General features: G+C 37.9%; 1 protein-coding gene and 1 long non-coding RNA gene across 2 annotated transcripts in view; one reads left to right on the top strand and one right to left on the bottom strand.

The window, feature by feature from the left end:
• Positions 1-6893, bottom strand: part of LOC148127989 (uncharacterized) — a 57771-nt gene extending 50878 nt beyond the window's left edge. The window contains exon 1 of the long non-coding RNA XR_015740783.1: positions 6777-6893. This is a non-coding gene — a long non-coding RNA (uncharacterized LOC148127989). The remainder of the gene's footprint in view (positions 1-6776) is intronic.
• Positions 6894-7171: 278 nt separating this feature from the next.
• MMADHC (metabolism of cobalamin associated D) lies at positions 7172-21378 on the top strand. The gene is made up of 8 exons (XM_026697232.2): positions 7172-7269; positions 9549-9586; positions 11285-11429; positions 11848-12065; positions 13835-13940; positions 14444-14574; positions 16836-16922; positions 18991-21378. Exons 2-8 carry the CDS (start codon positions 9572-9574, stop codon positions 19183-19185), a joined length of 897 nt encoding a protein of 298 aa, XP_026553017.1. The 5' UTR covers positions 7172-7269; positions 9549-9571; the 3' UTR covers positions 19186-21378.
• Positions 21379-25042: the final 3664 nt, after the last annotated feature.

Consider the following 25042-nt stretch of genomic DNA (forward strand, 5'->3'; position numbering starts at 1 on the left):
GTGAAGACATCCATGCGTGCAGATATCTGGGAAAGCCAAAAAAGTCAAAGGGAATAACCCCTAAAAGGAAAAGGGCGGTATTGGGAGACCAGTCCATCCAAGAGCCAATCTACAAAGCTTTCCTTCCTTCTACCCATAAGAGTGATAAAAGGCAGGGGATTGGCCAATCAAGCTCTATCGTCAACTCAACACAAGTGCTCTGACCAAGGTTTCCTGAGATCGTAATTAAGCACACGCATAGTCCAAACAACTTTTTTTTATTTCAACGCTGGGAATTATGTTCATTCCCAGCCTGTGATGAGTCCCAGTCTCTCAAGATAAGCACCCACCTTTATCTCCTTTGAATTGCTGCCAACAACTAAAGTGCCAAATTAACTGTCAAAAGCCAAAAGAAGTACAAAGTCCACACATTGTCTGTAGGTTTTTTGTCCACTACAGAGCTGTGCACCAACGTCCCTACTATCCCTGTCCTATTGTTTCTTTTTATTTTTCTTGTATGTATCCATTTCATGTATCCACAGCTATGTTTATACTTATACCAGTTATCTTATAATTGTGGACAAAAAACCTCTACAACAATTATTAAAACTGCCCAGAATATCATCAGGCACCCATGGACAAACAGCATCTCGCTGTTTGAGGAAGTCACACAACATTCTCAGAGACGCTTCCCATCCTGCTCACAATTTTTGTGAACTGTTGCCTTCTGGCAGAAGATGCAGAACAATTAAAACTCGGACCACACGTTTTCTGAACAGTTTTTATCCCAGAGCTATAATTGCACTTGACAATGAACTTAAGGACCACCATCAGTGAGCTGTTGGACAGTATTACTTGGTATGTTGTGTGGATGCTTGTGTGTTTTTTTAGGGGATGGGGAACCTTGACAGGTGGGGTGTGTTTGGGGATTGTCATGTGTGTGTGCTTGTTGGGTCTGGTCTCTGGGTGTTATGTGAACTTGGTTGTATGTGTATACTGTGTATATTCATACAATGTCAATAAATTGTGTATTATTATTATTATTATTATTATTATTATTATTATTATTATTATTATTATTATTATTGGAATTGCATGCCTACACTCAGGCCAGTTTGTGGCAACTATGGACCTGTTCTGGTTACTCTCTCAACCTGTTTCCAGCAGAAATTCTGTTTGGACAAATTGGTGATATGAAGGTATAGGAGCTCTAGGTAAATTCCTCTGCCATGGACACAGATTCCTTTCTAGACTAAATATTAGTATAAATCTCCATAGAGATAGTAAGTACAATAATAAAATTTGTCTTCCCCGGGCATCTAATGAATGCAGTTTGGAACTTAATGGGACTGCTCCCTTATTTTATTTCAAAACAATAATTCTGTGGGACAAATTAGGCTGAAATCTAGCCAAAGACATTTAGTGAGCTTCCATGACTGCATGACCTGAGTCATCTTGGATTTGGTCCAATAACTTATCCACTAGGTCACACTGGCTTTCAAGTGATTCCTAAATGCACTTCGAGATTCCTTTCAACCTCTCCCATTCTTTTTTCCCTTTCAGGAAAAAAAAATTAAGACTTTTGTCTTCAGCCAAGCCTTGTATCAGTTTAATGGTAAAATTAAATATGTTACAAAATGTTAAGCATTGGGGGTGGGGGGGAGGTTTTGTAAGGGCAGAAAGGCAGGATAGGATAAAAGTAAAATGAATTCAAATTATTTATTAAAGTGTCACAGAATAATGGCCAGACCAATTCAAGTATCTTCTTCTTCCTGGAGACTTATAATCATGAGTCTCCGTTTCTGCTCCTTGCACATTCTTCCTTATTTAGTCCAGTTGTCTCTATAGCTATTCCAAGTGTCTCTTTTCATCTCCTTCCACTTTTATTTCCCTTTCTAGCATGGTCCCTTGTAAGAGGATCTATCCTGAACATACCCCAATATTTCAATTTTCTTTGCTTGACGTCCTTTGTGGAGTGACAAGATTTTATCTTTTGCAACTCCAAGGGCTTCCGGAGATTCTCCTTAAAACCCACCTTTCAAAGGTGTTCGGCCTGTTCTCAGCCTGAGTTTGCTGCTTATTTTCTAGAACACTTAGATGAATTCCTCCCACTGCATGGAGTCATCATGCTGGGCTTGTTCCTACCTCAGTTCCCTAATACAGCAAAGAATGTGCTCCATCAAGCCCAGCAGGTTGATACACCATCACAAGGGTTAACCAAACGTGAAACGGAGCTGGGAGAAAGAAATGTGGAATAACAACAGTTCCACATCTACAATTACATCTAATTAAAGCTGAAGCAACATTTTGCCTGGATGAGAATTTGCTCCTTTTTTTTATTCTTTGCACCTTTGAAAACAGGGGTCTACTGAGGCAAAACACTAATAAAGGTAGCAACAATTACAATGCATCTCAGCAACAGAAAAGGATCCATTGAACAACCCATTATTTTCCCATCATTAGCTTTTTTTTCCCAGTGAAGTTTCTTTTGGTGTTTATTTTTTTTATATGGGGGGTTTAGAATATAAGCAAACTATTGTTGCCATCTAGTGGAAATGGGAGTTACAGCAGTATAGTGTTTTGTTTGGATACAGTAGTCAAAGGATGTTCAAACAGTCCTATAGTTCGCTCAAATTTTGAGACTTCTGGAAAAACAGGTTTAGAATTGAAGGAAAGGTACACCTTAAATACTGTCTCAGTTAAATAATATGCAGAACATATTAACTTTCACCTGCCTGCCTAGCCTAAATGGCTCTTTGGCTCCATGTACACATTACATAAATCTCCTCGATGCTTTCCTAATGAATAACAAATTGTGTCTAAGCTGCTACTTCTGGTGGCTCCCAAGTCTGATACAGAATTTTCTTTACCATCTCTGGTACAACCTGCATAAAATGAAATAACAGAGACACACTAAAATGTTATGGGGAAAAGCTCAGACGTATAACCGACTTGATACTCTTAATTTCTTATAAAAACATAAGCAGTGCCCTGTTGGATTGGATCCCCCAGTCTGTTACCCTCAATGGCATAAGGTGGCTCCCAGCAGCCTTCAGAGGCAGTCACACCACCATCAAGGCTAATAGCCATTACTTCCATGAATTGGTCCAGCTGTTTTTTTGAAGCCACGAAGCAGCATCACTTCTTGTGGTAGCAAATTCCAATATTGAATTATATGTTGTACTTTTAAAAAAACATTTTGTCTGTCTTGCTTCTTTGGGGTTTCGATTTCATGGAGTGACCTTCGGTTCTAATAGTTTGTGAAGGGGAAAACAGTTTCTCCTTGACTATTTTATTCACACCATGCAGAAATGTTTATCTTTATTACAAAATCTTTTTCCTTATTTGTTGCTGCTAGCTTGGATTCCATTAGTTTGTATGAGTAGTTAAGATTTTGGGCAGCAAAGTACATTACTTTAAACGTGAAGCACATCTGCCATTTTGACACCCATTTCATTTGGAGCTTTTCAGTCTCTTATCGTTTTTACCACTCTAAACAATTTTGTGTTGTCAGCAAACATGGCTATTCCACTAGTGCACCCTATTCCAAATCATTTATAAACATGTTTAAAAAGTGTCAATCCTAGAATGAAACCCTGAGGGTGCTCACTGGCTACATCCTAAAAATCATAATGTAGTTATCACATGAAAGTTTGAATCACGGATTAATTCACAGAGTGTTGGGTTAACCCAACAGAACTAATCTCTATTTCATTGAACTGTAGTTTATCAAATTAACCACCAGTTGTTTTCAACTAGTTGAATCTTTCAATATCAGTGGCTGGTTATATGGAGCCCATTAAAGTAACCACAAATTATTATTTACAAATCAGGATGATTTGGTTCATACACCATTCAAGTTGCAAAATGGTTTACTGACTTAAGATACTGTATTATCATGTTTCCTTAATGGCAGATCCTTCTTGCATACAACTGAAGTTGGTTCTATATGCATCCATTTAAGATCACAGTTTGAGATGAGGAGGATGAGAATGATTTATCACCCACTCATTGCCAAGCAGCTTAACATACTGCAAGAAGGGAAAATTGAAGATTGGTTAACATCTGGCAAAATCTACCGGATACTGAAAGATTCAACTAGTTGAAAACAAGTTTTTTTCCACTTGAACTTTCCACTTTTCACTATGGTTGCCCGACTGTGAGACTAATCATAATTAATTTATTGATTAGCTATGAGGCCATGTCAGTATACAAAAAAAAACCCTCAATCTCTATATTTCAATCTCTATAGCCTCCTCGTTGGTGGATTGGTAGAAATAGCAATAGCAGTAGCAGTTAGGCTTAGATACCGCTTCAGTGCTTTACAGCTCTAAGCAGTTTACAGGGTCAGCATATTTCTCCCAACAATCTGGGTCCTCATTTTACCCACCTCGGAAGGATAGAAGACTGAGTCAACCTTGAGCCTGGTGAGATCTGAACTGCCAAATTGCAGGCAGCCGGCAGGCAGTAGAAATAGCCTGCAGTACTATACTCTAACCACTGTGCCACCATGGCTCATATGATTTTGATTGGACTGAAATTGGACATTGTACTTAAAATATGAAATTTGAACTTCGTATCTGCTGATCTTCTTGACTCTAGCTATTATTTGCTGCTTTATTGTTTCCAATTCTTCCTTAACCTTCCTCATTTCTAGGTGATATTTTTTGATCAGATATTTCCTGATGTTCTTGTTCTTTAGCTGCTTTTTGCTTTTTTCATCTGTTTCAATTTGCTTAATCTGCCGTTAGGTTGCTGATCTTATTTTCCAGCCTTTTAATATTTGTACTAGCTGTTTCTTTGGAACAAGCTTATTCTGTTAGCTTTTTGTTTTTAGTTTTGCTTTTCTAGAGGCAAGTTATTCTTTGTCTGAATTCTTTTTTAGTTAGAGGCCTTTGTTCTTTCTGAGAAAGCAGAGAGTACTTGGTTTGGGAATGAAAACAATTCCACAGCTATGCTGGCTTCCTCTACTGGGGACTCTCCCAGTTTGCCTCCACAGTCTGAGCTACTTCTGGCAAAACTTTGTTTTCAATTTTGGCATATTTGCAGCAAGTAAACACTTTCTTCCAATGGTGCTGCAGCCTTGGTTGCTCAGCCAACATATGTGAACCCTGTAGTCTATTTGTCATCAGATGTCCATGAACTTCAACATCTAGTGCGCTCCTCATTGATGACCGATCAGGTATGGCTTTCCATAAATGATATCATACCACACTGTTTATGGGCGAGACACTCTTTGTCTGGCTCCTCTTAAGAGACCTATCCAATATGGCTAAAACTCTGGCATAGTTCCCATCTTCCTCACAGCAAACAAAGCCCCACAACCAAGTCAATACCTCACTGGGATGATGATGATGATGATGATGATTAATCACACAGCCAGATGTTCAGACTGGGTTAGGCATTTTTGTCTACTTATTTGTCTACCTACCTATCAAGGACCTGGGATAGGCAAATCTGGATGTTTGATGGTATTACAGATATCGTTGCAGGATGGAAGCTGTTCTGAGCAAATCTGTTTTCTGCAATTGACTGATGGCAAATTTGTCAATGCCAATGGTGTTCAACTAGTGCTCCAGTTGTTTTGGGATTGCCCCTGTATAAAGTTAGCACCCACCCCTCTCCTTAGAAGTATGAAATATTCTAGGAAATATTTAAAAAGCAGATATTTCCCTGGATGAAAAAAGAAGAAACATGTTTTTAAAGACAAAGCAGCTCCCTGCCCCACCCCTTCAGCTCCAGTGTGATGGGATTAAGACACGGCCCTCGGGACATGATAGAACTACCCATCTCACCACATGGCACCTGGGAAGACTGCATCACCCAGCAGGATTCAGCTAAACTTAGCACACAGACAACCTACAAAGCTAGATATGACCCCTGACAACAACTGATAAGGTACTCTGCCTGTGCCCCAGGAAGTTCAAAGCTTAGAGAGGGCATAAAAGCCAGGGACTCTCAGCTTCTCTGCCCTTTTCACCCAGGATTTCCAAGGCATGTGATCCTGTTTGTCAATAAACCATGAATCCAATGTCTGTCTTCCCACTTGAAACTGAACCCAGAAGGATATTTCTTCCAACACACCCAAGGCTCCTATTACTATTGGTACCACCTTTGCTTTCAGTTGTTCTACTTCTATTCATATGTCTTTGTATTTTGTTATCTTCTCCAATTCTTTCTCTTCTATTCTGCTGTCTCCAGGCTTATTATTACTATTATTTATTACTACTATTACTATTATTTACTACTACTACTACTATTATTCATCGCACACTCAGCCAGATATTCAGACTGGGTTTGGCATTTTTGTCTACCTGTCTAGTCCTTACCAAGGACCTGGGATAGGCAAATCTGGATTTTTCATGGTGTTACAGATATTTCTGCAGGATGAAAGTTGTTCCAAGTAAAGCTGCCTTCTGCAACTGATGGCAAATTTGTCAATGCCTATAGTGTTCAACTGGTGCTCCAGTTGCAGCCAAGGCACCTATTACTATTACTACCCTTGCTTGTCTTTGCCATAGTTATTCTATTTCTATGTCTTTGTATGTTGTTATCTTCTCCAGTTCTTTCTCTTCTATTCTTCTGTCTCCAAGCACTGCCACATCCATTATCCACATCCTTTTTTGTCGTTCTTGATATCATCATCATCATTATTATTATCAGCTGCAGGCTCTCCTCCCCATTTTCTTTTTTTACTTCCCAGTGTAGCTTGAGAAAGAATAACGGTCTCGAAGTCACCCAGCTGATTTGTTTTTTGCTTAAAGAAAATTAAACTCTGCTCTCCCACGTCCAATTACCTTAACTGTCACAATTCCTCACTGGATTGGGATGACGTTATTGTCAATACAGAAGCCTTGTTTCAGCACTGACTTTCCTTTTCAAAGAGTGCTTCTATCCACCTACATCCCGCAAAGCTACCACGAGAAGAAACCCTGCAGACTTTAAAACGCCAATTCGTCCCTGAAGGGGGAGGAGGAAGGAGAGAAAGAAGAAGAAGAAAGAACAAAACGTGAGGCGATCCATTCAGCGGCGATGGATTCTCCCGGGCCTCTCTCCAGGCTGTCGTCTCCGATCGACCAAGCGGAGCGCGATTCATTTTCTCTCCTCCGGCTTCGTCATTCTTTCTCGCCCAACCAACGCAAGGCCGGCTGCCTCATTCGGCCTGCTCCCAATCCGCCGTACAACAGCAGCATTATTCTCCCTTTCCTCTCGATCGATGAGCGGGGTAATCGACTCGATTGCCTGGGCTTCCATTTTGCGCGGGGGACGACAGATGCCGGAAAGGTGGCGGTAAGGAAACCGGGCTCTTTTTCTCTTCTTCTCGACTCCATCAGCCCAACTCCTCCGGTGGCCCGGCTTGTCTTGCCAGGCTGAGAAATGCCCCTCTCTTTATAAACTTATCGCCGCCCTGAGAAACTCTGCTGTTTCTCACTAGGGACTAGCCACTTGTGTTCCCAACCTCGGTCCCACCCGGACTTCTCAAATTAGCTGCTATAAATTTCGGGGCCCCGATTCAGTCGAGCCGTCTTGCCAAGCGACCGAAGCCTCCCGGTGCCTTTGCCTTGACCGGAGTAACTTTCTGGGAGGGGAATCACTGTGTTGGGAGTGTGGGTCGGCCGGGATTGCCGTCGGTTTAGGGAGTGCCTCGCCTAAGGAGAGTTCAAGAGATCCGAGTCGGTCTTCCTCTTCGGGAGGCAGCTCCGTGGGCAGCCCCGCACTTTTCTGCGGAGGTGCCAGCCAGCCTGGAAGAGCCTCACCTCGGAGAATGGCTACATGGGGGCTGGGGATTATGGGAGTTGCCGCCCTGCAGGCCTCTAGACCATCTTGCGACTTGTAAGGCCCGTGGACTTCAATTCCCAGAATTCCCGAGCCTGGGGAGTTGGACGTTCACATTTATCTGTTTCTAAATACTTGTGGACTTCCCCCGAGCTGGCTGGGGGAATTCTGGGAGTTGAAGTCCGCGGGTCTTACAAAGGTTGGACGCTCCCGTTTCTAGGCGATAAAGGAGGACAGCCACGTCACAGAGTTGGGCGGGAAGATGGAACGCGGGACTCTGCGCAAGCGCATCCTCCTCCTCCTCGGCTATGGGACCTTTGGGACTTCGCGGGAGTTTTAGTCTCCAAGAGGAGCCGCCTGTTTATAATCCCGATGGAAGTCTTACTCTGTCCCCGAGTATGGCTCGGCGATGTCTGAGTTAGGTTTCCTTTAGGGTCTATCTGCCTTTCACAAAGGTGCCAAGGAAAGACTACAGAAAAGCCCTTTGGGGGAATTGGGATTTAATGGAGATGGCGCGCACACACACTAAATGCAGGTGCACATTGATGAGCTGATGGTGTGACCTCAAGCTGGTGTCAACTTTTAACAACTACACAAAAAGGTTTTAGATAACTTTTGTCTCCAACCTGGTTGTCCCAACGGTGCCTTTTCCAAAAGGTAACTGGGTTTTCTTTGCCTTCTTTCCAAAAGGCAACTGGACTTTCCAAAAGTCCAGTTGCCTCTTGGGAAAGGATTTGTTTTTCTTTTTGAAAACGTTTCACTTCTCATTCAAGAAGCTTCTTTGAAGGAATCCACCACTCAGAATTAAGCTTCAGTTTTGGAAAAAACACCTTTGTGACCTGGACGATTGAGAATCTCCATAGACCTTTGACCTGGTCCGTCAGCCCTTCCAACTCATTGCCACTGTAATGAAGACCATCTTACTGCTAATCATCCTCTTCTTCTCTTTCCTTCCATCTTTCCCAACTTAGAGCTTTCTCCAGAGAGCTGCTAAAACACAAAACACACAGAGAGAGAGAGAGAGAGAGAGAGACCTGATTGTGAATGCAACAAATTGTTAAAAGGAACTGTTGAGGCTTCTCTGCTTCTAAATATTGTATTTATTAAATGTGTGTGCTCCCCATCTCTCTACCAAATGACTCTGGGCAATTGAAGTATATTAAAGCATTCTGGACCATTTAGTCCATTTAATACTTTCTCTTGAGAGTCCCTTCTTCAACCTGGTGATTGGAACTCTTCTGGGGTATATGTGGAAGACTCAGATTGGGAAAGGCATAGTTAGAGGAGAAAAGGATAAATACAGATAAAGGATTAATTACTTCCTGTGAGATGGATGGCTGTATACATTTTATTAATAAACAAACATTTGAAAAAATGATAGAAGCTATAAAGGAACCTCATTTGACCTTTCTCAGTAATTATGTACATCATCACTCGCAAATCACCAACTTAAAATATATCATTTGACCATACAGTATAAAGCATGAAACCTTTCTCAGACTAGTACATGTGCTAATGTTGAAAAGGAAGAATAAAACAACCATGATCTTATTTGTAAGATGTTCAAGATGTTTGTAAGATGTACAACTAGGAATTGTATCTTGTTCTATTGGATCCAAATGAGATCTTAATGTGCCTGGTTCTCTATTATAATGGTAAACTGAACCTCATGCTGATGAAAGCTGTTCAGATTTAATCGACTTTCAGTGGAATAACTTATTTTTAATATATTATACTCTCCATGATTACTAAATTGCATTCCAGGCCCACTCTTCTGTATGTCTCTGTTTCAGAGTTTCTTTAAACGAAGAAAAGCATGGAAATGGCAACTGTAAGTAGTATAACTATTTTTTATTATATCAGATAGGTATTACCTGTATGTAAGGATTTTAAAAAAAACTATTGTGAAATGAAGATACAATACAAAGTTTTATATATAGGACTGGAATTAGTATATTTTAACCCTATTATAAATATGTTGCACATTGTTTTTTATTCAGATCTCTCAAGTATAATCAGAAAGCAATGGATAAAATTGTAAATATGTTTTTCTTCATGATGCATCTACAAATAATTGCCATCCTCTATATTAATATAGCAGCCCACATTTGATAATGGGGAAAAATAAGTCTTGTTTTACTACAGCTTTTTTTGGCCTTTATTTTAAAAAACCCTATATCATTTTATGTGGCATTCAGAAACATAGCTTGTGTTGTAATCTTACACCCACATGTTTTAATTAAAAAATAAAACTTGACTAAAGTTCCATTGACAAATGTATAAATAGAAATAATAAGGTGGAAATAGTAAGACCAGAACTTTAGTTGATTGTCAGCCAAATGATCAATATTTGTCATTACAGTAAACTACACTGAGCTGGTACCAATCCCCTGAGTCTTATTGATTCAGGCCATGTTCGGAATAAAGATAAAAAACAAGATGTGTTTCCATTAGTTTGTGTCCTAATAATTTTCTGGCCTTGATCTTATCAGACTTTAGAATTTCTGGCCTTGTTCTTATCAGACTTTTGAATGTTTGAGCAAGGTATGCAGGAGGCTGGATTAAATTTTCTGCCAGTATAAAGAATGGTGAAACACTATAATCAACTTATAAAGTGGCCTGTCAGTTTAGCAATAAAAAATGTGCTGTCTCCAGATAAACCAGTTTAACTAACTTGTCACCTATCCTATTTAATAGCTTTGCCAGAGGAAGAACTGGCATAATGCATGCATATATATTTTATTTTTTATTATCCTTTGTAAATAATTCCATCATCTTTTACGTACAGGTAGTCCATGCTTAACAACTGCCTTGTACAGTACCATACAGTACAGTAACCATTCACAGTTATGATGGTGATGAAAAATAACTTTGCTATCAGTCCTCACTTTTATGACTGTTACAGCTCTGTAAAGCAGAGGAAAGTAACATAAGGACCATCGCTGTTTCATTTGGCAACCATTTTGTTTAATGACCCAGTTGCCAGTTCCATTTATGGTTGCTAAATGAGGACTGCCTATATGTGCTTTAATATAATCTCTGTATATAGTTAGATGTAATAACTGTATGGTAAATCTTGTGTAAAATTCCAGCATCTAAAATGTTGGTTTTTATTAATACATTTCAAGTATTTTCTTTAATTGCTAATACAAGAAACTAACCAGCAAAATTCAAGGATGATGAATCCTTGTGGTAACAGATACTTTGGAAAGAAGAGATGTCCCTTCTTCCCAAAGTTTTATTAAATCTGAGAAGTTACATCATTGTGTTCATTTCCATCATATGTGTAATGATCTCCCTCATCTAGAATACTAATAGAGGTGGTGGACTCATCTCTTACTTCAGTGGAGTAGCCAGGAGGAAATGTCCTCCATTGCCTCTCTAATCGACTGGGAGCCAATTCAAACATAGCCTCATTGTAACATGTTCCATGCCTGCATCAGCTGTTGTGGAACAATACTGTATGTGCTAAGTCATAGTTTTCATACACAACCTGTGTTGCCTTCAGTTTTCTTTGTGTCCCCTTTAGGTACTTTGTAACAGAGCTAGACTGGTGACATACCTGCCGGGATTTTATTCTTTGGTTAAAAGGGTTATAACTCCCAAGGCTTTTTCCACAGCAGGATCTTCTGGCTCAGATGAGCCTTCCGTTGCTGCTGCACCTCCTGACATATGTAAGGAAAATTTCAATTTTCTCACATTAATGATCATTAAAACCATCTCTTTGTAGAAAATGTTTTTCCCTTCATTCTCTCATGTCTGATTCTCAGAAACCCATCTGCACAAATCCCTGCAGTTTTCTTAGCAAGGTTTTTTTTAGATGTGGTTTGCCATTGCCTCCTTCCTAAGACTGAGAGAAAGTGACTGGCCCAAGGTCATAAAGCAATCTGTGTATTTTGGTACTTTTAGCCTAAATTCAAGATTTACTAACTTCCACTGAGATCAGTGGGACACACTTTTTCAGTTTCTATTGAAGTATATCCTTACGCTTCTGCTTTTAAGCAGCAACTTTCAGAAAGCAATGTTGTTTACTGCTGAAAACAAATTCTGTATGTGGGTGCTTTACAGTGACACAAACTTAATTTTTATTAGGTCCAAAAACAGTGTGGCCAGATGAAGTGATGGGTCCTTTTGGCCCCCAGGACCAAAGATTTCAGCTACCTGGTAATATAGGTTTTGACTGTCATCTAAGTGGGACGGCACTTCAGAAGACAAGACAAGTTCATAAAAAATTGCCTGATTTACTAATGGAACCCTTGGCAAGTGAAAGGCATGAATTTGTGATGGCCCAGTACGTCAACGAGTTCCAGGTAAGTGTACAACTCTTTTGGGAAGGTGAGATTCAGATCTAGACATGTGTTCACTGCTTTCTTTGGTGGATGGCACAAGAGGTCCTAAATGCATCTTTAATGTAGACTTCAACTTGCACAGTAATTTATGATCCACATAGCAATTGTTAGACCAGACATTCCTCACAGAGTTCACATACAAGCTAAGAAGTTACTTTCTGTGAATTCACTTTGATCACAATTTATCATTTGGAAGTTTTTCAGCCTTATTTTCTAAAAGTATCCCATTGACTTAAATCTAATTTTCTGAATAACGAATACTTACTTGTCCACAAAAGCCAACATAATGACCATATTGTCTACTGGAGGGAATGGGGACAGAAAGCCAAAATCCATTATCAGTAATTATATTTAGTAGTAAATGTAACAATTATCAAGTAAAAAGAATATGTAGGCATGAGTTTTTCTGATAGAAAATAATTCTTTGTCGATTATTCTAAAATTTCCTGAGAGAGAACAACATCTGAACAAATGATTGTTAGACTCCATTTTAGGATATAAACATTCTGACTGTCAGTGCCAAAACTGATCCCATCCTTTTAGAGATATAAGTGCCTTGGTTGATTTAAAAAAAAAAATCAGCTGGCAGTCCTTAGTATGCTGGAATTCTAGATGTTGCCACCAGCTTCTTTTTGCTATATAAGAATGCAGCCTAGATCTAGATCTTAATCAAAATAGAAAACTTTTGCAATATATAAGTAGCTTTGCTCATTAAGCATGACATATGACATATGCATAATCAGAAGTAGCTACAGTGATACCATAAAACTTTCATAGATTATTTGGGGATATGTTGCAAGAACATCTAAATCAAGTCAACTTGATACTTGTAGATCACCAGTTGTTTCCAAACTGTATACTTTGAGAGAATATCTGCCCTTTGGTAGCTTCAGTATATTGGGGAGGATTTAAAAGATTTGCCCTAGTTTGTTTTGATTTTTATCAGCATCTGTTGATTTTCATTGCTCTACAGTGGTACCTTGGTACTCAACTGCTTTGAAACTCATCAGACTTGGTACCCAACACATTCTGACATGAAAATTTTATCCCAGTACTCATTATTTGTTTAGTACTCAACACATGTACAAGAACTTGTTGGTGTTGGCTGTGTTGTGACTTGCTATATTATTCCTTGTGGGAAAATATTGAGGTACCATTGTACTAGTCAAAATTATTGTTACCAAATCTATTCTGCCAACAATTAGTGCTCATGCTAGAATAACTCTCTTTATCTGTACATTATAGGAAAAGTTCAGTAGCGATGGGCAAAGAACCCTCTTTTTTAGTATTCTTCCTTTCACTGGGGAATGCATCATAAGTTTTTGAAGTAGAATTTGAAAAATCAGTATTAAACAGTCACACTAAACAATAATTCCAAGTAGGAATGCCTTTATGCTTAATGTGTTTTATGGGTTAGGGTTTCTTTACTTTACAAAATGTATATGCTGCTGCAGTCTTGGAATCCAGACAGTTAAGGGGAAATAATTACAAAATCATGAAAGCATAAAAATCATAAAAAATTGAAACTATGCACAGATGGACTGTCACTGATATGTTATTGCAATGCCTTGAAGCCTGTCAAGAACTCAGATGTACTTTACACACCTAGAAGTTAAGTAATGTATTTTTTGCAGAACCTTAGAATTCCAAGAGCTGGAATAAAGAACTAAAATAAATATTTTCTAAACAGTAGCATGCATTAGGTTAAAAACTTATCTTTTTTTTCCCAGGGCAATAAAGCTGTTCATAAACAAGACATTGCCAAAGCCAAAAGTTACTTTGAAACTGCCAAAGTAGAATGTGTGATACAAGCATGCCCAGAACTGTTGCGCAAAGGTATGCGTTTCCCGTACACCCCCATCCCTCTACAATGTTAATTATTTTTTTTTTAAGTGTATAAAATTGTAGCTTGAAGAAAAAACATGCACAGATTGACAGTTTAATGTTTTGCATCTAGCATGGTAACTTGTCAATTTTCTTGGGAGTTCAGTACATTTGAATCAATTTTACTTTTGAATTAACTTCCTTTTTTAATCCTAGACCAGTTTTCTATATGAGCAAAGTATTTAGTGCGCCTGTTAAAAGAATTGTTAGGGAGCAAACGTCTCTTTCTCTTGGTTGCTTGAGGCTGACTACAGCTAATTCTCAACTTACGACGGGATGCTTAGCAACCAAAATTACAACTGAACCTTCCCCCACCCCACCCCCCCAAAAAGCTAATTAAGATGGTTATACACACACTCCATAGTCAGATAACCATATTTTGGGCACTTGGCAAATAGTGTAGAAATTTGCCCGTGGAAAAGTTATTTAAAATATTTATATCTTATTTTTTATAGATTTTGAGTCAATGTTTCCTGATGTTGTTTCCAGTAATATAACAGTACTAACGGTAACACAGAAAACTGTAAACGATATGACTGGGTGGAGTGAAGAGGTAGAAAATGAACGAGAAGGCCTCATTGAAAATGTAAGTCACATAGGATGATCAGATGTAATTACTTTCCACAGTTTATGTATGTGTGTTTTTATACGTGAGTGCCCAAATATATGCATACATTCCTAACTCAGTGTACTCTTAAGAATGTAAAGTATTATTTACAAAAATAAAGCCTTTTTGAAAGGACAGAGTTTTTTAATAAAAAATAAATAAAAAGATATTTTATTAAATTGTAGAAGCCAAAAAGAAGTATATGTCCACAGTCATCAAAAATCAAATTCAGTTCTGAAGAGGCATTATATTTTTTAAACTGTTAACCAGCCTCCTTTATATACATCTATACATATACATATATACATACATACATACATATATATATATATATATATATGCACATACACGCACCTCTATCCATATCCATCTACACATAATTAACTGTTAACTTTATATTATGTCACTATGATGTTTCACAAGAAAGTATTAATATTAAAAATTTTATGCATATTCATTTTTAGCATGACATGATGACATTCTACTGCTTTTCATTCTGTATAGTAAATGAAGGGTTTCATCTGAAAGCTTGTTAGTCCTTGCTTAAATAAAAACTATTTAGCTCTGCCCAAAATTGCCACTAGAGGTCATTCCTTTTCCAGGCTCCCTTTTAACCACTTTGGCTTTAAGCAGTCTGTAATTAAGTTCCAACAGGTGTCAGTATTTACTGCTGGTATTCTCCATAAAATGTTATTTACTGAACATGTCTGGTTAAAGGAAAAGCTCACATTTTGAGGGTGGTGGTTTCCATTTTTGAATAATTGTAACAAAACAATAGCTTGTAGTTAACAGCTAGAAATAGATGCTTTAATTTCAAAAAAGAAGGGAAGCATTGAAAACAAGTTAAGCCTTAATTAGTATAATTTCCCATACATTCCAACTGGAAAACAATGATTTGTTTCTGATTTTAAAATACAAGCTTGTTCTGAAACTGACAATTTATACTTTACTGGGTTAAACAAAACTGAAAATTTTGTGTAGAGATTTGATTTTGAATTTTTGCAATGTACATATATTTGTTTTCATAAACTATTCATGTGTTGAAAGCTATCTAGATACAGTCACCTTTTCCTGAAATATATGTTCCTATATGGTCCTTTTATTAGGCTTAATTTCAATATATCATGCACCATAGTGCAAAATTAATCGTAGCTGGTATGAGCCTTAATCATGTTCATTGCAAATGGCTCAAGCCACTGCTAAATTCTACAATAATATTTTACATTAGCTATTCTTTGGGATTTGGGGGAAACATCCTTTTTCCTACATAATTATAAGTCCCTTTGGTTTTGGCTTCTCTGAATTGATGCAATATACTTCAGAGTAAGATATTACTTCTGCATGTACCCTGAAATTTATTTATTTATTCCATTTAATTTACTTGACAAGGATTTAGAAGGAATCCTTACTAGCTTTTTTTTAAAGATTTTTATTTTTTAAGACATATACAGATAGAAACATAAAAACATAAAACCATCTTCCAATTATATACATACAGTGTGTCAGTTGGTTACAAATCTTTTGTGTTATCCTTTCATAGTCCTTACTCACAATTTGTATAGATTCTCAAATTGTCAATCTAGCATATGCTTATATATTTATCAGCTATTAATCATTCATTTGACTAAACTATTATTCCATCATTTTCTACGAGATATTCTAGATTTTATTATAAATTTATATTATACATTCATCCAATGGTTATTTTATATTATATTCTATATCAATCTATTGATCTTCTATTACGAAACTTCCTAATCTGTTCATTGCCATGTCTTCTTGTCTAGCCATTGATAAAATAAGTCCCATATCATATAAAATGGTTTATTTTCTTGTTCACCTTACTAACTTTTACAACTTAAATTGCACTACCTTTTTTATTTTCTGATCAAGGCAAAAAAAATGAATGAACATGAGAAAAGTAGATGATGTATAGTTATCCCATTTTAATTTTAGGTGCTGTGAGATTAAGAGAACAAAGTTAACATTACAATTCAAGTGAACAATGAAAGCAATTATATTACACAGACCCCATGAATTATTAACTCTTTATTGACTAGCGCCAAGGCGTCCTTATAGACTTTATGTGATCCTGATATAGCTTAATCGGATAGATCCTGTTAGTAAAGGTATTCAAGTCGATCAGCTGAAGTTCTGAGCATTTGCTCTTTGGTTTTGAAGTGACTTTGTGCTTGATGGAGAAAGTCTATTTTGCATTTTTCTGTTTTCTCTCTTCTTAGTTTATCAACGGTGCTAAGGAAATTTGCTACGCTTTGTGTTCTGAAGGCTACTGGGCAGACTTTATTGATCCGACTTCTGGATTAGCAGTAAGTATTTATGTTAAAATATAGTACAGAGAGGAATATCATGCTCAGACTAAGGCAAACTAGCAGTAGAGTATAAATCCTCCATCAATTGCTTGTTCTTGCTGGTTGTCATTAAAGGACTAAGTTATTTTTGTTTAATAAGTGTATTGCTATTTCCTATCATTGTAGGAGCTCATGGTATTGCACATAGTTCTTCCTGTTTTATACTTAGCGATACAAGAGCCTTTTAAGGTACAAGTAATTCTCATTAATGGCCATTCAAAGTTCTGGCGGTTCTGAATAAGTGGAACTTAAGACCAGCATTCAGAGTTATGGCTGTACCAACACCTCCGTGGTCACATGATTGTTATCTTGGTACTTGGTAATCTGCTCACAGTTATAGCAGTAGCACTTAGACTTATATGCCGCTTCACAGTGCTTTACAACCCTCTCTAAGCGGTTTACAGAGTCAGCATATTGCCCCCAACAGTCTGGCTCCTCATTTTATCAAGGATGGAAGGCTGAGTCAACCTTGAGCCAGTGGGAATCGAACTGCTAAACTGCTGGCAGTCAGCAGGAGTAGCCTGCAGCACTGCATTCTAATTACTGTGCCCCCGTGGTTATGACGGTTGCAGCATCCTGCAGTCGTGTAATCGCCATCTGCACCCTTCCCTGGAAGTTTTCCAAAGGCAAAGTCAATGGGGAAGCCATCAGGGGAAGTTGTAAGTAACTTCCACCACTTTTTCTCCGAGGGACTCTACTACGAAATATGAGATCTTTGAGGTCTCCTCTCTGCAATCCACACACACTTGCATAGCTCCACAGCAACCTCTTCCAGTCTTCCCATACTTCCCAGTCCCCATGCACTCATTTCAGTTAAAAAGAAAAAAAACCCCACCCACCTCATTCCATAGTACTTAACCTACCCATTGCCTTGTTTTCAGGCCACCTGGAACTTGCCACCTCCTGCCAGTGATTTTTTGGGAGGCAGGAGGAAATCCCAAGGCACTGTCATAGGAGATCCTCACTTAATGACATACAATTTTGCTTAGCCATTGCAATGGCGACAGCAGGAATTGCCATCGCTAAGTGATGCAGTAATATGACAATGTGCTTTACAACCACATCATTTAGTGATGGAAATTCCATTCGTTAAGCGAGGACCATCTGCATGTTATTGTGAGAGACTGGTAGGCCGCAATCAACTAGCAAACGTCACATATTACCCCGAGTTTCCCTTGCCCTAATCTGGCATTGTGCTACAGAAGCTCTTGCTCATTTGCACACATGCTAACTGCATGCTGATTTTCATCCGGGATAATGATGCATCAGAAGTGCTAGTGTTCAGATACTTTTCTCCCATTGTTCTTTATATTTTGCCAGTCATTGTGCAGGATGCCTTTTCTGTGGATAAAACTGAATCGCGTAGGAGGAAAAAAGACTAGAATATTTTATTTTTCTTTCCTAGATGTCAGACTTTTCCTCCTATAACTTTTATTAGTGGATGCCGACTGTGTTTAGAGATCCCTGTTCTAGAATGGTGTTGTAATGACGAGGCAGTCGAGTTGCTTGATCGTGATCAACTGAATCATGATGACTTTATTGGAGTCTAGTCTTGCATTTATACACATTTTTAGTAATCCTCCAACATTGGTTAACTTTGGTTATTGCTTAACTTTCGTTATTGTTTAGCATAGTAATTAATACAATTAATTATCTCTAGTTAAAGTCTAACATATGTTTACTTCCTCTCTCTAATCTTCCTTTAGATGAGTGACTTTGTTTGCCTGAGTTGTAATTGCTTGTAAACATTCTTTATCTGAGGTTTGCCATCCAAGATAAGAACATTCCTGCAATTACAACTCTACAGAATGGGCTGTGGCAGTCTTTGCGACATATCGTTGATTCATTAGATCTGTTTTGTTAATGTGGAAATTAAGAGCATAATATTGCTGATAATTGCACATCAACTCATTCAGATAATGCCTCACAGAAATAAAAAGTAGTAACATGGTATTTACTTAAGCAGGAATTTAATCAAAGCAACTGTTATAATACTCGATGTTTCTTTCTTTTTCTCTCCTTTCAGTTCTTTGGCCCTTACACAAACAACACTCTTTTTGAAACTGATGAACGCTATCACCAATTAGGATTTCTTGTGGAAGACCTAGGCTGCTGTAAAGTTATTCGGCATAATATATGGGGGACTCATGTTCTAGTTGGAAGCATATTTACCAATGCTAACCCTGACAGTCCTATCATGAAGAAACTGTGTGGGAATTAATAGCACCTTTTCACTTAAAAGTTGGTTAATAAACATTGTTAGCGGTAGATAGATTAAGTAATGCTGATTTATAGATAGGAAAAGTTCTATTATTTATTCTAGGTTTTGTAGTATATGATTTATATATCAATGGAACATTTTATTTTTGAGATCATGTATGTATGTATGCGTGCATGTGTACACACACGCACACATACATATGTCTCTGAAATCCTGAGCTCATTCATGTAAATTAAATGAAACCCCCTCAGCAATTTTATTTGAGAGTACAAATCCTCAACACTTTCACCTTACTTCAGTTACACATCTTCGGTTATAACATTGAAGAAGGAAAATGTGGTTGCACAATTAAAATAACTATCTCAACCATCTTCATTTTTACCAGAACCAGTGTTATATGTTGTTTGAATATTACCAAAATAGCTCAACTTGGTTATTGAAAAAATGGGATTCACTTGGATTCTCTTGCAACTGATGATAAAACATAAAGCAACACAACACTATTGTGTGTTAGCATGCAATGTTTCAGGTGCAATTCAACCTCTTGACTCTAGCTCGCCATGTTGTGGCTCACTCCTTGAATACAAGTATACATTGAATTCTTTTAGCAAATAATTATCATCTCTTGAGGCATTACAGCAGGTTAAAGGTGGCTGTTTTGTTTCTACAAGTACACGGTACATTGAAATTGCCCGACGCATCAGTTTATATTGAATATCTTTAGCAGTAGGGTGTCTCAGGTTAACATTCCTTAGTTGGATTTGGGTTGTAGTATCAGTTAAATGCAACAGCTGTCACTGAGCTTCTACAATAATTCATGGTTACATTGATGATTTGAGATTCAGGTCAGTGTGCACGTTGGTTGGAAAGTGATGTATAATATCATTTGTATATGTGTAAATTTACCATTTGAATTTTTTTCTCTGTGATTTTGTTTACAGTAGTTGAAGGTGCTACATACGATCAAACACTTCTATAGGCTAAATCTTATGGTTTATGGATGCTGTAAAATAAGAAAACGGTAAATGATCCGATTGGGCTGAATATTTTAAATTGAAAGCGAGTGTTAAAATGTTTTAAATGCATCTACAAACTGCTATGCCTATGGAACAGCACACAACATCCACTTTTGCTGCAGATCTTTCCTGCCTGACTACCTTCATACCTTCGAAAAGTGAAGCTAGGTTGAGGTAGTTTGTTTACTGTTGGGGGCCATTCCAGTAATGGGGAGACACCATTTTTCCATTTGAGGTCAAGAAATCTTCCTTGTGCCTCCTTGGGCAGCAGCACCCAACCTTTTGGGCACCAGGGACCAGTTCCATGGAGAGAGGTTTTTCCGCAGATCGGGAGTGGTTTCACATACCACCTCCTTCCACAGATGGGTCTTCACTTGTTTGCACAGCCCTGTTTCTGGCATGCCATGGCCCGGTGCCGGTCCACAGATCAGGGGTTGGAGGCCCCTGCTCTTGGGTAAGGAGGAAAAACAAGTCAAAAAATAGAATTTGTTTCCGGGGAAGATTTTAATTTTCTGTCAGACCACTCAAACAGCAGCATCTTTGATCACTTCCTTTTGCTGAGTGCCTCAACCTGCCTTCAATTTTCTTAGCAAGCAGTTGTGGTAAAGTTGTTCCAGACGTTGCACTACGAATAGTTTGAATTAATTTGGCAACCTTTAAACCAAATTCTAGGGCAGATGTGTATTGTTACTGATTTGTAGCATCATGGGAAGCTACCTTGGGAGCAGTGGTATTGTGCAATTTCTGCTCATTTGCCTTTAAAGAGGAAAGGCTCTGCAGGAAGGAAAGATCTGTTGTGGGGTTTTTTGTTTTTTTCTTCTTTCATATTTATGTGGATAAGATAGACAAGAAAGGGAAAGATATTGTATGTTAAATGAATTGCTGGAAGATGATCAGGAGAAAGCGGATCTTTGCCAAAATCAAATTTTTAGAGCTATCCGTTTCTTGAGGTAAACTTTTATTTATTTTAATTTTATTTTGCAACTATTGGCAGGCTGCTATTGAGACAGCTTCATGAACTGTAAATTTAAGTATAATTTGAAATCTGCTATAAGTACACCTATTTTTATACTGAATAAATGCTGGAACAAGAAATACTGTAAATACTCATTAGTCCTGACATAATTTCTAAATTGTATATTGGAACTAATTTAAGAAATAAAGTGGAGATTCAGTATTGTTGGCATTATGTTGCTATTTTAACTCTTGCGTTAACCATTTTTAAAACCGCCAGTATGATTGTGGTATTATAGGAAAGAGAAGTGACAGAAGTATAAATTAGTTGTTGCTTTATTTTTTCGAAACAGCAATTCTTTCTGTAATAATTTGTCATTAAAACTGTTTTAAGTATTGCCTTATCTTTCTAATCCAAGTAGAGGGGCTATTTTATGAATGATTGAATGAAAGTGTGTTGTATCCTCGACTTACAACTGTTCATTTAGTGACAGTTCAAAGTTTCAGTGGCACTGAAAAAGGTGACTTATGGCTGGTTTTCACACTTACAACATCGAAGCATCCCCATAGTCACATGATTTACATTAGGATGCTCAACAACTGACTCACATTTATGATGGTTGCAGAGTCCCACAGTCATGTGATTCTTTTTGTGACTTCCTGACAAGCAGTCAGTAGGAAAGTGAGATTCATTTAACAACAGTTTGTCTAATGTAACAGCTATTGTGATGCACTTAACCGTTGTGGCAAGAAAGATTACAAAATGGGGCAAACTCAATTAACAAATGTTTCAGTTAGGAACAGAAATTTGGGGCTCAATCTAGGGCTACCCGTAGTTCTAAATGCTTCCTACATAATACCGGTAGTGAACTATTTTATTCAAAATATTGAAAAACAAAATCCAAGAGAAGAAAAGTAAGCAGAGACCAAAAAAAGTAACAAAAACATATTTTTAAAAACCTGAAAACCCCAAAAGACCAAAACACATATTATTCTCCAATGCCCCAGCTGAACACAATTGCAACAGTGATTGCTTAGCAACTTGCAAAGCAGGTCCAAAATTTATAAGATGCTACATCTATTTGCAACCTAATTGACTTGTCCATTACATGCATGGAAAAAAAATAGTTAGCAGGTTAGACAACAGTGAAGGTAAATTCAAAGGACTCTGTTAACACTCCCAAAGGTGCTTTTTCAAGAAGCAACTGGACTTTTTTTTGTTTTTTTGGAAGACGTTTCACTTCTTATCCAAGAAGCTTCTTGAGCTTCAAAGAAGAACAAGAAAGTCCAGTTGCCTCTTGAAAAAGCACCTTTGGGACAACTGTGACTTGGATGACAGAATCTCCATAGACATCTGTTAATAATCTGTTGTTGTAATTTACTCATAGGAAGTCTATACTGTTTCTTATTTACCACAAACCATTCCAATCATTATCTCTGATCAGTCCAAGGTCAAATACCCTCATTTGATTATTAATAATGAATTTTTCTTAGGTTTTTTTATAGAAAACACTGAACAATTGCATCTCATTTCCAAAGTTTGTAAGTCTTTGTTGTAAATATCTCTGCAACATTCATTATTTAATAATTCTTGACAACACAATAGTTCCTCCTGCCAAGAAAGTCCAGTCAATTCCATGATCTCAGAATTTCTTATATTCGTAGTCTTTTTCTATTTCTAAAAAAGGCAGTGCAACAGCACATGATCAATTTCCCATTCACCTGAGAGGAACATTGCCGTGAGCAAGGGTAAAACCTCTTCTGGTATGTGGGATAATGATCTAGAGATACGGGTAGTCCTTGACTTACAACATTGGTTTGGAAACTGAAGTTACAATGGCACTTTAAAAAACGACAACCATTTTTCTCAAAACCATTATAGCATCTCCGTAATTGTGGTGAAAATATAGCATCTACGGTAGCATCCTAGATGTGTTAATAAGCCACGTTGATCTTGGCTGTAAGAGACACGTTGATAGTCTATCTTGGTTCTTAGAGGATGTCAAGATCTGGCTGGCACAGAACAAGTTCAAGCTTCCCTTCACATTTGCATGGTTAATAAAAAGAAGACATAGGTTCTTACCATGCCCTGTTAGTTACCTGCTTTTGTTATGAAATGCATCTCCTTAATTCATCTAGGGATAAATGGGATAAATGCATCTCCTTAATTCATCTAGGGATAAATAACATTTCCATATGTCAGATATTTGGATTATTGGCATTTCCCATTATGGTGAGTTCCCCTTGTAAAGAAATATCAATATAGGTTTTTCATTTTTGAACCATAAGAAATCTCACCTTGTTTCAAATTCTTTTCAACATTCACTTGAACAATCGCTCACGCCTACCGGACCACAACTAATGAAATATTAATATCCTTAACCTTTAGTTAGCTTATAAAATATAGCAATCAATCAAAATGCTTTGGACAGAAGTGTACCTTCAAATTAATATATTCTAGGCAATCACACTGGTGTTAGAATTCAGTTCTGTCACTTTCCGATATAATGCATAGCTCCTAACAAGAGCTTAGGTGAAACAAAAGATACTGTTTGTCAGATAGTGAAATTTGTAATTGAAATTCAAAAAAGTGAATGCCATGAAACATTTTACTCTCAATTCAACTGATATGATGTTTTTTTTTTAAAAAAAAAAGTTGTCTAAGAATGCTAAATATAATTTGCATGTATTTTTTAATAACTATATAACCAGATCAGACTTGCAAAGAATGGATATCGTCATATATGTTCCCAACTCTTAACACGGGAAAATAAAACATGATTTTACTTGGAAAAAAGTTTCCTCGGTTGCAAAGTACCTCTAGCCCTATCACCTCTGAAAAGAAAGATGGCCTAATATGCAGAGTATATATGATGCAACATAAATTAGGCACTGCGGATCACAAAGTAATAGCTTGAAAGGCATAGAAGGTGATGTGTAAATATTTTGGATCAACTGCTGGACAATACTCCTGTCTGTGGTGATAATAAGTTACTATGCTATGTAATATTGGAGTATCTTTATCATTTTATGGAAGGGATCCCTTCAAAGACTAATGCTCTATGACAAAGGTCTTCAAACTTGGCAAGTTTAAGACTTATAAACTTCAACTCCCAGAATTCCTGAGCTACCGTGACTTGGAGAGGAATTCTGGGAGTTAAAGTCCACAAGTCTTGAAGCTGTCAAGTTTGAAGACCCCTGCTCTATGAGCTAAAGCAGGGGTGTCAAACTCAACTTCATTCAGGGCAGCATCAGGGTTGTGTTTGACCTCGAGGGGGGCATGGCCAGCGGGGGCACGGCCAGCTCAACGTCACTCGTGTCAGGGACACTGGTGGCCAAATGCTAAGGCAGGACTTCCCTCAGGCTCTCCCACCCTCTCATAATCTTCCTTCTTTTTTTCCTTCCCACTTCATTCTCCTTTCTTTTTCCTTCCCCTCTTCCCTTCTTTTTCCTTCCTTGATCTTTTCCCATCTTCCCTTATTTTTCTTTGTCTTTCCTGTTTCTCCTTTCCTGTCCCTTCTTGGATGCGCAAATACAAAAGGGGAAACATTTCTCCTTTGGTTTTATTTTGCTTTTAGTTTAGTTTTGCTAGCCCTCAGGCCCATGGGCCTTGAGCTTGACACCCCTGAGGTAAAGCCAGTGAAGCAGGAACCAGCACAATTGAGGCCAGACAGAGTCTGGTTGGTACAGGCACTGAGAAGTTGCTCCTCCGTTTCAAGGCTGGGAAACAAATCACCATTAACTTGAAAAGGCCTAAGATTTAAAACCTGGGGCCGGCATATACATACAAAGGGCACCAATTCCATTTTCTGCAGTGGTCAGATCTTCTGTGTATGTATGGTTTTCTTCTTGCAATTCATCTCGTTTTGCTGCGCCCGTGAAGATTC

The sequence above is a fragment of the Pseudonaja textilis genome, chromosome 1 (genome assembly GCF_049901715.1).
Source record: "Pseudonaja textilis isolate UNSWEBS1 chromosome 1, rPseTex1.2, whole genome shotgun sequence".
Classification (NCBI taxonomy): Eukaryota; Metazoa; Chordata; class Lepidosauria; order Squamata; family Elapidae; genus Pseudonaja; species Pseudonaja textilis.

Excerpts from the sequence above, each read along its gene's own strand:
- MMADHC (XM_026697232.2), top strand. Across the intron at positions 11,430-11,847 it reads TGCTGCACCTCCTGACATAT|GTCCAAAAACAGTGTGGCCA; the intron begins GTAAGGAAAATT and ends AATTTTTATTAG. Across the intron at positions 12,066-13,834 it reads AGTACGTCAACGAGTTCCAG|GGCAATAAAGCTGTTCATAA; the intron begins GTAAGTGTACAA and ends TTTTTTTCCCAG.